Genomic DNA, 17,318 nt, shown 5'->3' with positions numbered 1-17,318 from the left:
TACCCTGATTCTGCAGTTCATCTAGATCCATGAACCTGCTGGGACGGGGATTAAAGCCCATTGCTGCCTCCATTTCCTTTTCTCTTTTTCTGCGTAGTTCTTGTTCATGCGCTCTCCTTGCCACCTCCTCTTGCAATTCATCCAGTTCACTCTTCGAAGGGACAAACATCTCCCCACCTTCAAAAGAAAAAAAGAAAGAAACTTTTCTGATCATAAAATCTCTTAAAGTATCTTAAGTATTACTTAAAAGACAAAGAAATATTAATGGAGAATACAATTAACATTAGAAAATAACAGACTGACCAAGCAAAGACCACAGAATTTCAGATCACAAATTTTGCTTTCTTAAATTTTACTTTTAAAACTCTGCCCAAGCTATCTGGTTTCCAATTGCCTTCTCTGTGTCAGTGACTGGCAGAAATGCTGCAGTATTGCCCTGAGCTCCCCTGCAGCACAGCCCATCCCTGGGTTCACTGAGCTAAGAAACAGAAAACGGAAGAGAAAATCATTGGAAGAGATAACCCTACGCTGATGCTGAAATCCTGAGGATTCTTACTGTGCTTATAATTTGTAAATAATGCTATGTCAAATTAGCTAGATCATTAGCTTTAGTAAGTAAAATGGATTCCAACTGAGATGCTTTTCATCTAACTGCATAAGCAGATGAAAATGAGAGGAAAATAAAGCTTATCAATATCCTAGTCAACGCAGTAGAAGTAAATCAGTCGTCATTCTCACTTCAACTAAGACCTGTATTCAGAAAGTGTCTACCCTCCTCCCATTCCCTTCCTCAGGCATTCTCTGGAATAAAATATTTCCTCAGAATGATACATAATCAGAACACACATCTGCAGAAAAGCTCAGCCTTAGCCCAAACACCTTGTAAATATCCATTCTCATTTCTGACAATTTTGAATTTTGTACAGCATTATGAGCTTGTTTTCAGGACTTGTCAATTGTACTAAGTTCTTAAGAGTTATGCTTGGGAAGGTATTTTCCACTGATGGCAGAATACTGAGTTATGGGAAAGAATAAGAAAAATGGCTCAAACAAAAAAAGATGCCAGAATAACACGATCAAAGGAATATTTTTCAGTTTTCTGCAATCCCCTTTTGTAAGTCTTATAAGTTATATCTTGTAAAACTGTGTTATGTTACTCAATGTTCCTCTTCCCTTTCCTCATAATTTCACTGTGAAGATCCAGAAAGTAAAGAACAATCCAACACAATTTACCTTGCAAAACCACTGCTACCAAGAAAGTATATCTTACCATTTCCAATGGTGTGTGCGCTGTTTGCCCAGCTCCCAACTGATGAATTAGACTCCACTTCCAAGATGCTGCTACTGTGAGACTTTGGGATGTTACGCCAGGCAGGAACCAATCCACCTGTTCGCTTCATGTGAACATCCCTCCAAGAAGAGAGCAATTATAGTTTGCCATTGTACTAATCTCTCCAGGAGAAATGATATCTAACTTCTTTTTTTTTTTACCATCACATAAATATTTACTTACATTTTAATTTCATTAAAAAAAAAACAAAAAACAAAAAACAAAACCACAAAACAGCCTACCATAAGAAAATCTTGGGAGGAACAAGGAAAGAGAAAGTTAACAAAGGGGAGGACAATAATTCTGTTCTTCTCCATAACATTATGCAATGCATATTTAAACTGTGGTCCAATAGCTGTTCTCTAGAGATTCTTACAGCTGAAAATCTACTATTCTGGCCATAAACAGTCTCAGTTTGTGATTGCCTGAAGCTTCCCAAGCCAAGGAGAGAAACACATCAAGCTACCTATTTACTGTTGCATATAAATATTACAAGTGTCTTGCAAGACTTCAGTGAACCTCTCAAACTGAAAATGTCAAAGATTTCTATACAAGACTATTGATCTCTCATTTAGTACAAGGCTTCTATCAAGCAATAGTTTAACTGAAACAAAAAGGTCTATGAGCTGTTCAAAGGACAAGCACGAAGTTGGATATTTTAGTTGAGTTTTTAAATCATAGACTAAGGGTACGACTATTTCAGATGCATCGTTTTAGTCAACATTTCTCATTCAACTGAACCCCATTTCTTTTCCTTCTCACTAGTAGTAAGCTATCAATATACCTACCAGAAAAGGAATCAAACTCACTCAGATTCCTATTTCCCTTCTATTTCTCCCCGGCCCCAGTAAACACGTAGTATAAGCTAGGACCATTGTTCTGCATTTTTAAAAAAATGTTCTACACCATTATATGACTACAAAAAAGAAACCAAGACTTGAATCACTCCAAAACCAAAATTTGTTGAAATCTACCTGTGGGTGCTTGAGCTTTCAGACAAGGGCATGTCCAGACTAACTGGGCTGTTGCTGTTGCGTTCACTGCTTTCATAGCCAGACTCCATCCTCTGTATTAGACGAGGATGCTGATCCACCATATGATGCTGGGTGCCCCGGCCTAGCACACCACGCTTGTATCTAACATTTGACTGGCTCGATCTTGTTTCTTGAATAGTCTGTTCCTTCACCTCATTCTCAATAAGCTCTTTACCTGTCAAGACAAAAGTATATAGCTTGGTAGAAGACCCATGCTTCAATACCAGCAAATCACATATACATATGTTAGCTTCTCAACCATGCTTAAACCAGAAGCGCTGCCTTCAGTTTACTGTAAAACTAGCAATATTAAGCAGAAAAACACCCAATACCTTTACAGCATCCCTAGTAATATTAAGCAATTATCTACTCAATTTTTAAATATCTCTCTCTGAGTGTAACTTACCATATTCCCCCCAGGTAACAATAAAGTCTGGAAAGAAAATCCCTTCCTCCCCATAACAATTTGTATAAGATCATTTTACGGTATCCCCAACTGTATTTCCAGTTTGTGTTTGTTATTGTAGCCTGCCGTATCTACTTCAGATGCTGCACTTTTTACATTGTTTATTTTGCCATTTACAATTTGATGAGGCTTACATAACATCAGTTCACAGAGGACAGGAAAAAACTTCTTCTTGTTCTTTTTTAATTCTTCCTTACTGATGTCACTGTGTCTTCCCACTTGCCTCTCGTTTCCTCCCCTTGCTTCCTTCCCTGGAGCTGGGTTGTCTTCTCCCTTCACCTTCCCTATACATATTTCTTTATGCTTCCCAATTCTTTTTAACCTTTCGGCTCCTTCTAGCCATTATCATTTGTCCCTCCCCCTCTCCGGGCCTCCAAATTACTGCAACACCATCACCACTAGCCGCAACCCTACTGCTAGTCACTCTTCCTTCTCATCCACACACTGTCCTTCAAGCACTCTGAGATGGGAGTGCAGCAGCTCCAGTACCAAAATAGCACAAACCCAGGCACGGGTGAACATCTGCTCTCCACACCCTTTAGTTTCAGGAGTACCCTCCTCTTGATAGGGAGCAAAATGACTGTTATATTAATTTGCAGACTGAGGAAAGGGAAGCAAGGGGCTGGGGCAACAAAAGATACCCAAAGTTGTTTCACAACAGATTTTATTACCTTCAAAAACAGCAAAGCTGAGGACAAATTCTCTACGTACAAGTTGCATAGCTGCTATGGCGTAAAATGGTCACAGACACATCACCACTGGCTGACAGGCTCTTATCCTCACAAGAACTCAGCACTTATATATGAGGTACTCGCCGCACCATAGTCTGAGCCATCATGAAAAAATACCATGATGAGCCAGAGGGGAAAAAAAAAAAAGACCAATACAAAAGGCCACTCCAAGGCATGAACTTCCAGATACTTAGCAGTCTAGCCCTGTGTTCATTTAAGCAACACAGACAGTAGTGTTTCACTTATTATTTCCTTATGTGTGAAATTCAGCACACAGAAAGCAAACCGAAGTACCATACATGCAACACGAATACCCACACAAAATCCAGCCTTCAAGGACACAACTCACCACTGACCTAAACACCATGTTCAAAATTTCACTTTCCTACTTTACTTAAGCAAAACTGGATAGTGGGGTATTATAAATTCCACACATTCTGAAATAAATCTGTCTTCTCAAACACTCACCTGCTTCTTCAGAGAAGGGGCTAAGCTGAGTGTAGCCACAATGTTTCCTCTTGTCTTTACTGAAGATGCTGTCTATGTTCAGAGACTCTCTTTTGGGTCTCCAGGTTGGCCGGTACCTGCTAGATGAACTGGACTTAGACTCGCTACTAGTACTCTCCACTTCCCAGTCTCGAGAGTGTGCAGGCAGGCTTTTTGAGGGTCGTGTTTCTGCCTGATCCACACTATTCCCTCCACGAGGGGAATTCTGGACGGTTTGAGAAATCGGCTGTGGTCTGCTGTGGATCATATTGCTCACTGTCTCTTTAAATTCCCTCAGCCTGCTGGTGCTGCTGGATGGTTTGGGGGCAGTTCTGGGGGCTTGTTTCTCCTTCAAGGTTTCTCCTGCAGTTTACAGAGACAGCAAAAGACACAAAAATAACTTCAGATTTATCTAGCAGTCCAGCTTGCAGCATCTTCATGCAGACTTTGAAAAGTAAGAACAAAACAGAAAACCCCCAACAAAATAAAAAAGCCTCAACCAACACCCCCCAAACACAGACATAGCAAAGACAGGACAAAATGCAGACAAAGACATAAGAAACAAGGAGGCAAATGCACGTACGCACTGAGGGTCTTAAAAATATACAGAAAGAGCTATTGATATTTGAAATAAAGGAACATCTCTTGCCTTCACTATGGTATCCTGATGACTGAGCCTCATCTCCTTTCCTCCGAGACCGGCTAGAACTCCTCTTGCGGTCTGCCAGCGAGCCCTTTTTGGAAACATGCTTCTGATTGCACTCACTGTCAGTCAGGTGCCCTGTAAGGACAGAAAAACACAGTAGAGATGACAAGAGCCTTCGGACCAACTGTGCGCTAAGAGCAGCGGGGCTCTCCTGTTCCTTAGGAGCTGTAGATGCTCCAACGCTAACTGGCAGGTCTGGGTAAGTTTTTGTATCCAAAAGTTTTTGGTTTTGTCTTGGGGAGGGTGTTCCCCTTTTAAGGTCAGAAAAGAGCAATACAGCCCCTCCAACGACTCATGGTTAATGAGAGCTCATCCACAGGGAGAGGAAAAAGTTGACTCTGCCTTCTCTTCTAATAATCTAAGGAAACCACTTTCTTGCTGTCTGAATACTTTTTCAGTTTTAATGGCCATGAACATGAAACTCCTGAGGACAGCTTGCTTGACATTACTCTGTTGAATGAAGACTCAAACACATGAACGAGTTACCATGTAATAATAAATTACTGCACATCATCAGCTGCTCTGCACTAACTACCCATCTGCACCCTCTTTGCCTGTAGCAAATACTAAATAATCTGAGTTAGCTTAGTCTACAGTGAAGAAGCCTCAGTTGACTTTCAAGGGCTAAGCCAGCTAATTCACATCTGCCACAAGCTAAGAGCATACACGCAAACCATCAACATGGATCAGCTGACACACGACAACCTTCCCTTACTACAGCTCATGTGTCTGAGTGCTAATATTTTCTCTTGCATACAATTTATTCCCCATTTCTTCACATTGAATGTGAATCAAGAGTACTGGACATCACCAGTTTTTTGTATTGCCTTTTCTTAATTTTATGGTTCTCACACATTCACAGTCCTAAACCTGCAAGCACAAACACACGCATGGCTTTACTCACGTGAGGAGTCCCAAGCAGAGATGCAGGATAAGAAGGGAATTTATGAATAAGCTACAAAGACTTTTCTCTAGTCTCTATATCACCAACTTTCACCTTGCATAGGATGATAGGAAAGGAAAATCCCTGCTACCCAATAGTGGATTAACAGCCCCCAGACCATATAAACTGGCTGTTCTGAGCCTTCCCCCTTCTCTAGAAATTAACATAAAAATCAAAAACATTTAAAGCAGATTTTACACGTAAAATTGTACCTTCAACAGTTGAAAAAAATAATTAACTTCAACTACAATTGCTACAAAGATACTACAATAAATGAGTGGGAAGGAATCCAAACAACAAAACGCAAGCTACACAAGACCCGCATTTCTATTCATTTGCAAAGTGGACAGTGATTTTGTAGCCAAATTCTTTAGAAACAAGCAGATTACATAAAATAAATTAAGGAAGTAAAAGAGAAATGTTGGCAGTGAAGACAGAAGATGTGCAGCATTTAGTTAGCTGAGCATGAGTCAGTGCTTTGGGAGAGTTCTGTTTTTCCTTCACAGCGTGGACTGTAACACATCTTTTAGGGACTGAAAGAACAATATTATACCTTGTAGCGGCTCCCCTCAAGATAGAAGAGGCTTATGATTCACTTCAGAGTGTACAGCTTCTCTAGTTTAACATTCTTCCCCCCAAAGTTCTTTCAACCTGATAGGGGGTGCTTGGTTAGCATCCTTCAAGTACTGTAACAGGAACTATTTAAAGATATTTAGTGCTACTGGAGCTAATCTTAGGGTCTGCATAGACTAATTTAGAGGCCAATTTAGCCTTGTAAAATGAAGGCTGCTAGCCTTGCACAAGTATTTTCTCCTCCTTTCAAAAATCGCCAGTTTTGTTCTATTGTCGCTGGACATTTAATGGCCACGGAGGAGATGCCAAGAATCGAAAGTTTGCAGGACACAGGCTTTGTTGTCTTTACTTGGACCTTCTGGAACAAAGACTGAATCCAACTTAATGCATGAATATATGAATTACAATCCCAAGAATATTAGCTAATACTTTACGCTCATTTTTTTTTAATTCACTAAAATAACAAGCCAGGATTTCTGAGTGCCGAGTCTTACACTTAAAAGGTGTCCCTTGCTGAATGTATCATTTAAATACCTCATCCTCCGGAGGCAGGACGGCTTCATAAGCCAACAGTGATATTCAAAGGAAAAGTTTGGTTTTGTAGGGATTGTGTGCATGTCTAAGAATGTTAGAGAATGAAATCAAACAGGTTGAGACAGAACGCCCCCTACTCCCTCCCACTGAAATCTCGTTGCATGAATAGGGCAGCCAGAATACGCACATTTTTCTCAGCAGCACAGGTTGGTAGGAGCAAGAGAGGGCTTATGCAGCCACTCTTCATGCTCCCATTCTGAAGTACCCGGGTGCCTGAGGTCATACGACCCAATGGTGATCCTTCCCCGGAGGACGATGTGGGATAGGGTCCATAATTTTCTGGGCTGGAGTAGTGGGTAAATGGCCATTAAATGAAGGATCCTGCTCTTGCCCAGAACGATTCAGTTGACAGGTCAATGTGGATGGCTTCTTTATAGCCCCACGGATCAGCATTTGATGACTGAGCAGTTGTATGAGTTGGCAGACTGACTTTTTTGGAAAGGTTTTGGGTAGGTAAAAAAAAAAAGGGAAATGCCCAGACAGGCGGCTAGCTAAGGGGACAGACTGACTATAGCTAAGGCTGGATCAGGGAAGATGAGGACAATTGAATTTAGGTGGTGAGACAGGCTAAGCTGAAGGGAACAACATAGGATAGAATCAGCAGGAGAAGAAAGAAAAAGAAAAGGACAAAGTCACTAAAAATGACAGAACAAAAGGTTACATGCTGAACTTCATGCTTACATGTTTGCAACCATCCCCCTACCCTCCCTTTTCTGCTGACTTCTGCAGGGAGGAACCTAATCCAAGAAAAACTCTGTGCCACTTTTGCCAAATGTATCAACAATATTCCACTAGCATTTTCAATTTTGTCTTCTTTGTACTCTGAAGATCAACATAAACTTTGTTTCCTCATCACTCAAATTCTCCTCCAACCTTCCCTTCTTTGTCACACTCTATCTAGGACTACGACTGGAACCTACAGCATTAAGTATTTGCTAAAACATTAAAAGTGCTGTAGGGTTATCTAAAACCATGTATTACAGATACTTGGACCTCTGATGAAGAATCAAAGAGTACTAAAAGAAAACCAACTTGAAACATTTTTTCAGGATTTTGATGTGAAAAATATTTGTACCATAGATGGTTTCAAATGAAGCAAATACACATATAGTGTCTTAATACAAGAGCAACTATTTTGCAACTAAAGGACAAAGTGGTATGATAGCTGTTGACACTCCGGTGCAACAAACAGTTGCTGATTCAACTCTTGTATCTTCTTAGAAAGTCTACTTAAGGCACAATAAAGTAACTTTCTCAAGCAGACTGAGCGGATCATATTTCTGATGCTCGAGAAGTCTGACCTTAACTCATGCACTACTTTTTCGGAAGCGATGTTAGAAGTTACAGAATACAGGAACAGGCTGACTAGGCTCACTGGGCATGAATAACAGAGGAGATCTAAGCCTTCAAACTTCCAATTAACCTCTTTTCAACTGAGGAGTGTTCAGGCAGACTGTTCAGCTGCCCTGAGGAACTTACATACAGATTATCTTCTCATTGCAGATTCTTACTTGCTTCGATGGCACAGGTAGGAAATCATCTTACGCTCTTCCCTGATGCAGTAAATACTACCAACACCCACTTACATAGAAAGTCCTTAGTGCCCAAATATGAGAGATTCTGGTGATGAAAAAGCCTTTCCCAGACAGCTGCAACTCCTGAAATGAAGTAACTGCCCATAGATGAATAAGTAGCACACACAACACTTACCAAACTGTACAATGGCAAGGTACAGACTCCAACTTAGAGAATTATAGGTAGGATTGTGGATAACAGAAAACATGCCTGTAAATATTGGTCTGGCTAGATACGGGTCTACAAAAGCCAACAAGACATTTAAAATTGTGCTTATTTTTTGTGAATGCCAATGGTTCATTACAAACCAAAAACATTTAGGATACTAAACACTGTTCACTATTCTGTTATAGGTTGTACACGTAGAGATTTCTCACTGGAATCCACTGCAGACATCACATTTAATGACAATGATCACACAAATATAATGGTATCTGCTACCTGTGTCCCTGCTGCTTTGTGAAGCTGCATCATTCTCCACATTGTAGATGACCGTCCCCTGCGAGTCAGAGGAGAAGTGACTGACCACAGACTCATAGTGTGCCTGTTTATAAGGATAGCTGTCTGTAGAGGAATCTGTCCTGGTATCACTTGAGATAGAAGGTTCTCTCCCTAGGGAAGGAAGGAAGCAATGTCAAATTTCAGTCTTTTGGGGCTATTATAAAAGTCAGGAGAGGCTAAAAAAAGAAAACAGAGGAAACTACAGAAGTTAACAGAAAAAAAGAGTACCAAGCATATAAACTCAGATTCCAGGATGCCAGAGCTTATGGGAAAGATCCTCTCCTTTGGAAGTGGGTAGAGTTACATTTCTTCTGCAAGCCTTTATTTCTTTCTCTTTGGTAACTCCAAATTTATCAAATCCTTTTATTATGCAAAATTAAACTTCGTCCATTGGACTGAAAGTACACATTAGTACCACACTGAAATTATTTTTCATTAATTTTTGACACTGCCAAGTGTAATTAAAATATGAAATACACTGCTTCAGGGGAAGTCAAAGTTAAAAAGTTAAAAAATTAGTTAAGTACAAAATATTAGTAAGAGTAATAAGAACATCACAAGTTATAATAATTAACACATTTCATCCATTACGAATCATAAGTTATCTAGTAAAACTTTATACTGAAATTGTATTATCTAAAGCAAAGTAACCCACTCCTCCTCAAGAAGCTAGCATTGATCCCCTGCATAAGTGGGATACTTAAAAGGATGAAGCATCATGATTCAACTTCAGTAATTCCTGAACTCATTAAAAGAGGATAAAGAGACAACCTTCTCCCATCATTTTCAGTACATAAAAGTAAAAATCTGAACAGTTTAAAGACTGTTGGCCACTTTATATATGTGATGTATACACTCCTGAACACACAGGATATTCATTTCATACTCATTTCTCAGTGGAGAACTTAAAGAAAAAAAAGAAATTCAAGAAGAATATAATTCTTACGTTTAATTGCAACCAGCCTGATGGCACTTCACATTTTTGGTGAGAGCAAACTGATGTTCTATTTAAGGATGCCTAAGTCAGAAACTTCCCCTCACCTCCTTACTGGTTAAAAATCTGATTGGTCTAAAGAAATATAGAATATAGCTGGTAATGGAGATCACAGTCACAACAAAGATCAATGTAGGCAACAGGAATCAGTGCTGTGGAACTGTGTACTAGAAAACAATTTGTAAACTTAAGTATTTATTCAATAGAAAATTAGGAGTTGTTTGCACTTAGCTTCACAACATTTTGTGCCAGCATCTTTCACAATCTTTCCTCCATAATTTGTAGTACTAGATCTTGATGTGATCAGATGCATTTATCAGATTCCTTTGACAGAAGTTCAGGTACAATATTAACAACTTTAGAATAAGCAGTCTCTGTTCATTTCCGAATTATGGGCTGTGGATATCTGATAACACCGAGGAATCCAGAAGAAGCTGTAGTTACACTTAGTGGGACAAAAAAGCCATTCTGAAAAAGGTATATTAGGGTAGAAAACTCTGGATATTAACAAGACTAGAAAATAATTCACCTCTATTTGACAGGAAAACGTGCAGGCTATGATTTCTCCTGGTACTTTAACCTACGCTATCTCACAAATTCTCTCAAGGGCTTGGTATCAATGTTGAACACTAAGGACTACAGGAGTAAGCTCTGAGGACTCACCAAGTGTTTTTGAAATGAAAGAGCGGGTTACTCACTATAGCCTTCTGAATTTTATCTGAAAGGAAACACCTTTTTATATATATATATTTTTGTATTCAGCTTCCTGAAATCATTTTCGAACTAAATAATATTAGATACTGCAAAGACAATGAGCAGAAGGGTTATCTATGCATTTCCTGGAGATCAACCAGCAGAACACCAAAGCAAATTTACAGCGCATATTGGCCTGAAGCTCATAGAACTGCTCACAACTGATATATAGCACTGAAGGCCCTCCTCTCCCTCCTCCAGACTTCCCATTTTTTTCAGAACAGGAAGACAGGTTTATAAATTGGCAAGGCACCTTGTCAAGTGAGAAGTGAAGCTCATCTTACCAGTGGTTTTATTTACATTTATTTTTAAGAGGAGCTGGAGATTTATTTCATTACTGGTAGATTGTCAACACATAAATAAGGAGACAGCAGATGTTCTCTGCAGATTCACTGACCAGGAAGCATGAAGTTAGCTATTGGACAGGAAAACCATAAAATATTCTCGGAATTAGAGTTGCATAAATAGGCTAAAATCATGGAAGAAAGGTTGTATTTCTGGTTTTAGTCTTGTTTTGCTCTCCTTGGCAACTTACAAACCCATCTCTAATTCAGGATATTCTCTGCAAACATCCCAAAATAGAAACAATCTTCTTTTGCAAAGCCATTAAAATATAAAGTTAGACCCAGTTTTTATTTTCACCCTATCTGGATTGCAACTGCGTATCTTTCTCAAAATTTATCTGTTCCTCTTTAAATGAGGCCTCAACCCCCAATGGTGTGAGTAAACGACAAGCCAGTTTCTGTGTCTTTTTTTTTTTTTTAAATAAAATGGTATTTCTTCCCCTTCCCCCACATCCCTTCACCACCCTAGCAGAGGACTCATTTATGACATTTCCTTAATATTTCTTTTCCCTAACGTCCCTCCTGAGTTTAATTCTGCAGCTTCCTTTAATTTTTATGTGTTCGTGCATCTCTGATCTTGTTCCCTTCCTGTTAAAACCGTTGATAGATTTATGAACTCAGCCACTGAAATCCTCAGTTATTGTTCCTCTCTACATTTGCGCCACAACAGGTCCTTCTTTTCTTTTTTTCCACACCCCCCCCAAGTTTCTTTCTCCAAACCTTATTGGAAAAGATTACTACCCAAACAATCAACAGAGTCTTGGACAGAGAGAGAAGTTCAAAGGTGAAACCCTGGAAGTCCTCTTCAGAATTCTAGGTCGGCTTTGACAAGCAACAATGACCCCTGCTAACAAAAACACATCCAAAACAGAAGAAAAACTTTTCACATGCAGCATTACAGCATAAAAGCATAAGGCATATAGTCCAGACTTCTTACCCGAGTCTTCACTATCATAGCAAGTCCTGCTATATTGCTGTAAATCCACTTGAGGGGGCAAGTCTTGTGTTGACACTGGAGTTCCTCTTGGGTCTGCATACAGCAGCAGCAAAGGCTGATAGTGACCCTTAATGCACTTCGTCACAACATCTTTCCATTTTGGGCCAATCTGAATTAACAACAACAATAAAAAAGTGCACAAGAAAGGTTTTCTGACATAATTTTCTATAAGCAGCTCTCTTTTTCCCCCCCTCATACTTCTTTCAGAGTTTGATTTTCCACTGACATTCTTGAACTCCTCCTATATTCAGCACTGACCTGGACTCACCAAGACGATTCTGGAACAAATCCAACTAAAATCAAGGTATTCACCATCTTACAGCTAAACAAATTACAATTCCTGCTAAAAATATGACTACAAAAGTAATCCTTCCCTTTCCAATTTTTTTTTCCATAAAAAACTTTTCGTCCTCTGAAACATTCTAACTTTATATCAGTCAAAAAAAAAAATTTAAAAATTGCCTTAATCCTTCCATCAGCATAAACAAAGTGAACAATAAAGGAGATCAATAGCATGACAGAAAATTCAAATCAAAGCTAACCACTTTGGTGTGTGAATAATTCTGCTGTTACAGAACCCCTGCAAGCATTGTGACATGCCAGGCAATAATTCATATAGTTATGCTCATCTCAAAAATCTTCCCCACATACTAATACAGGTTTCACCTAATACACTGAATATCTGTTCCAACAAGTTTGCTCCATACACAAGTGTTCTACTAAAGCAGTGCAGTACCTATCCTCGGCAAAGTTTTGCTGCAGAGAAATGTGACTGTGAACAAATGCGAGGATTAGAGTTTTCCCTTTGAGACTGTGCTTGGCATGACTACAGGAGAAAATTTTCCTCTCTCATCTTTGTGCTTCCATGACTAGAAGGAATAAAAGGAGAGTGGTGTGAAATAATGCCAAACAAACTAATGGGATGTAATAACAGCATGCCAAGATCCCAGCACCGGTATCTTTAATGTCAAGGACCTCATGCTTGGTGAAAAGACAAAAAAAAAAAAGCACTAACAGAAAAAGCAGAAAATTTGTTATTGGCAGCAACCACTAGGGAAGACTGGCATCTAGATACTTCAACAAAAAAAACCAAAAAAGCAAGCACTAAATTGCTATACCATTCTCAGCAAGGGAAAAAGATGTATGTTAGCTGTGCGCACAAACAAACTGTAGGTTTTCAAACAGCAGCATAAAAGCAAGACTGGCAGCCAACAGAACAAAGAATAAGGCTTCTGAGACTTCTGGTGTGCTTTTTTGAGAATGCTTTACTTTGCTCAGAAAAAGAAGCAACAGAGTTATGGATCTTGAGTGGAAAAATAGCCAAGTTTCTCAAAATCTGTAGAAAACAGTATGGATCTACGCACAAGTAGCTAACAAATATCTAATGTTTTTCTAAACGTTATTTTCTCACCTCTTTGACATGAGCATCATCAAAGTACATCCACTTGCGGATTTTAGTTTGGAAGAAGAAGGTAGAATAGTGTTTTCCATAGTAACAGATCATTCCCACCAAATACAGCTCTGAGTGTTTTGCTCTGTCATCTGTTACTCTGAAGAAAAGCTTCAAGGGAGGTAAAAAAAAATGCAAGAAAAAATTAATAAAGTGCCCAGAATTTTACACACTGCTTTATGTTTGAGGACCTCAAAGCACTACAGAGAGGTGTCAGGTTTTTACTTCAAAAGTTAGAGAAAACAAGGCAATAAATACTTGAGTAATTAACCAATGTTTAAGCAAATCCAGTGACCTAAACCAGGAACAGACTCCTACCAACTCAGTAGATGCTCAAGAACCGAGTCGGTCTTGGAGACTGTGGCTGTACTTTAAGGAAGACATTTACAACAATGATATATATCTTTTCATAATTTGAAGTGTGGTTCTACCCTGAAAATTTGTATTCTCTGTGTCATTCTTGCCGAGTATATCAAATACTGTTTAAACCATTCATTCCTCTTTGCTTTGTGGAAACAAAGCAGTTCCTGACAGTGAACGGCTTGCATTTATTCTGACTTGACCAAAGACAAATTTATGACAACACCACATAAAAGATGAACTGAAGACACTAGTAGGTCAAAAGAATTTAGCACACAGAAAAAAAATTGTTTTCTGACTATTTAATTGACCATGTTTTACTTAAAAATGCATAGGACTAATTTTTTAGTGCATTACTGCTTTACTGTGCAAGGACCACACTGTTTCATAACCACATTTCCATTAACTTGCACTAATTTTGGGACACTGTGCACTAGGCAAAGCATATTTTTATATATATATGTAAATGTGTACGTATATGTTTTAATTATTTTAATGTAATACCTCAATGCTACAATAAGACACAGCTACAATTTGGTATACCAATAATTCATCTCTAAAGCATCAGCTGATGTAGAATAACTGAATCCTCTAGGGGACAAACCTCTGGATCCCAAACACTATTTCATTAAATCTATCGTTCAGTCACACAGTGCCAACCACCACCTCTCAGAGACTCCTCAGTTATAAATAACTCTTAAGTGTTATGACCACACACTTCAACGTAAAGAGGATTTAAAGAAGTCAGGAAAAAAAGACCAACAAAAAAACCCACCCAAAACTACATTTTGCCTTCAAAAGAAATTGAAGTAAACTCTGCTCTTCAAAAATGACAGAGTACATATGCATTTTCACAGAAATGGCACAAATCCCAATCCAGAATTTCCTTGCACTTAAAAATATTTTTTTGATTCAGAAAAGCTTTGTGTTCTCGAGTAGTTTTTAATTTTCAGTCATTTCAGAAATTCAAGAATACGCAATTACACTAGTACTTTCACAGGTTTTGTGAAGCATTCAGAAACAGGTTAGATCCTTGGATCTGCCCTCTATTCCTCTATTTATGGAAACCAAAAAGGTAAAGGTGGCGAATTTTAATTTTTCTCAATCCAGTACTATAGACTACTGTGAGAAATTGTGTTTGCAGGTAATGTCAAAATACAGAAACTCACATCTCCCAGTTTAAGGCAAGTGCCCAGACTGTGAATCACATCCTCAGCCAGATCAGAGTGGTCCGAGTCCCAAACCAAGCCAATGGTGATGATCTGTGGAGAATTCATCAGCACACGACGAATACGGATCTTTTCCCCACAGTTACTCTGAGGATTTAAATAAAACAAAGCATTTAATATAATCCTACTCTTATTATAATGTTAGGGCAAGGCATTAACAAGTATAAGTTTCAAAAGTACAGCTTCCAAAGAAGTGGTGGTGAAACACAGCAGATATAATATGCTCAGTGTCAAGATATGAGCTTCTTATGTCACAGATGAGAAGGGTTGTCAAGACTATCTGGTATTCACAAGTTTTAAAGTGTTGATTCTTCCTCATACAGCTGATAGTGATTAAAAGGTATAGTGCAAAAGTAGGCTTATTTAAAAAAAACATAAGCAAGCATACATGAAAGATCCCCAAAACATTCTTAGAAATTGGAGGGAAAGCTCACTTTCTTTTGATCACAACCTCAGATTAAAAATTATATTTACAGAGACTGACACTTTATATGACAGTGTCAGGAAAATGTTCAAGGTGCTGCTTTGCTGTTAAAATTGGGTGGCTGCTCTACAAGGTACCTCAAGCATCTCATCTTAGACAGGACAGTTAGGTCAGTATTCATATAAATATGAGAGCAGCAGCTGGAAGATCAGGAGAATAAGACACGCTTTACTAATCCACAGCAGTTTTTCATTTCTTATTTCCTGTTGTGATTCCCTCTCCCATTTTTCCTTTCTAAAAAACTACCAGTGCTCATTGACTGGCCAGCCCCCCCTCAATCTCTAGCCAGAGTATTTCTCAGAGATCAGCTTGCTTGTGAAGCTAAGACACTTCTCAGAGGTCCTTCCAATTCATCACCTGTTGGAATTGGTGGGCATCTTTAAAGTATCATGAAAAAAATTCACCACCTGAATTAAGATATTATCACTGTAATTTTAGCAAACGGTGCATTTTTTTTTTTTCTTGGCAGGGTGGGGGCAGGGCAACACCTATGACAAAGTCCCTTTGCAACACTCACTCCCCCCGTGGCAGGTCACAAAGGTACCTCTATAAGATTCTAGAAAAAAAAAAAACACACACAAAAACATTTTCATACTGAGAATAGTTTCTCACCTCTACAGAGACCAGTTTCACAATTGGATATAATCATTTCAGACACTACAACCAGGGAAGAGATCATAAAGCATTTCTTCCCCACAGCAATCTAGAAAGTTAACCAGAATTTCAGTCCCAATTATCAATGAGAGACAAAAATGAAAAATTCAAACACCAGAAAGAAACGAGCTCAACAACCAGGCAATGAAGACAGATTTTTTCACAGGTAGAGGACTGTGACATTTAAATGTAGATATGAGGTTTTAATATTAAGATGACTATATTCACATATATTTTGCAAGGGTCATTCAAAGTACAAGCATTCCCATGGATTACCTCACAACAAACCTATCTTACTCTCAAAATTGTCTTCTTTGCTTCAGCTAGCTAACATCAGCATTTTCTGCAAGACAGAGGGAATACAGCATCCTGATAAAAAGCTTCCCTTGTATGACTTTTAGGCTACTATTAGTTAAGCCTTAATAGAAAATTTTCCCAAATAGGAAGAAGAGGGGCAACAAGTACTGGCAAGCAATTTTATCCAACCAATTATTTCACAGTTTACTTTGACAAAGAATGTCTTTCTATTAAATTTCCCATGCTTTGGTTATTAAATTAGCTTGACTCATATGAATCTTTTAAACAACAATACAATATCTTAATTTCTTTTACTCAGAAAAGTGAGTGACTATTTGCCAATATTCAAAAAAAAGACAAAAATTATGTTTCAATGGAGACTAAAAGCGAATGTTTCAGAGTTCTAAGTTACAGAAAGTGGTGGGGATAAAATGGAAGTACTTACACTGCCCCCAGGGAACAAGCATACAAGACATTCCTGTTAGAGCCTGTATTGCTTCACTGATGACTGGTGAGGCTCCAACAGTAGCATTACATGAAGCAGCAATTATGCAGCTGTTTCCTGCCCTACCTACTAATCAATACGTAAAAAAGTCTGATGATAACTCTTCTTGCATACTTATCTAAAACCCTGGATCTGGACATACTCAAATTAACAGAGAGAACAAGGTATCAAACTCTTGCTTTAAAGATCAAGCCCTTATGATTAAAAATATAAAAGAATCATCTTATATTTACATTAATTTTTTAAATTTTTCTTAACCCAAATGATACATGGACTTAATTCAGCTGAATTTTGTCAGACTTTTACTGCATT

General features: G+C 38.6%; 1 protein-coding gene across 13 annotated transcripts in view; it reads right to left on the bottom strand.

The window, feature by feature from the left end:
• Window positions 1-17,318, bottom strand: part of USP54 (ubiquitin specific peptidase 54) — a 103,296-nt gene that overhangs the window by 15,672 nt on the left and 70,306 nt on the right. For all 13 annotated transcript variants that reach the window (XM_074590442.1, XM_074590444.1, XM_074590435.1 and 10 more), the window contains 9 exons: window positions 15,007-15,153; window positions 13,439-13,588; window positions 11,968-12,136; window positions 8,880-9,050; window positions 4,697-4,828; window positions 4,030-4,410; window positions 2,305-2,539; window positions 1,271-1,410; window positions 4-177 (listed from right to left, as the gene is read on the bottom strand). In XM_074590442.1, coding sequence (XP_074446543.1) covers window positions 4-177; window positions 1,271-1,410; window positions 2,305-2,539; window positions 4,030-4,410; window positions 4,697-4,828; window positions 8,880-9,050; window positions 11,968-12,136; window positions 13,439-13,588; window positions 15,007-15,153 — 1,699 coding nt within the window. The remainder of the gene's footprint in view (window positions 1-3; window positions 178-1,270; window positions 1,411-2,304; window positions 2,540-4,029; window positions 4,411-4,696; window positions 4,829-8,879; window positions 9,051-11,967; window positions 12,137-13,438; window positions 13,589-15,006; window positions 15,154-17,318) is intronic.

The sequence above is a fragment of the Larus michahellis genome, chromosome 6 (assembly GCF_964199755.1).
Source record: "Larus michahellis chromosome 6, bLarMic1.1, whole genome shotgun sequence".
Lineage (NCBI taxonomy): Eukaryota > Metazoa > Chordata > Aves > Charadriiformes > Laridae > Larus > Larus michahellis.
Note: the sequence above shows the minus strand (reverse complement) of the source record. Positions and strands in the feature narration are given on the sequence as shown.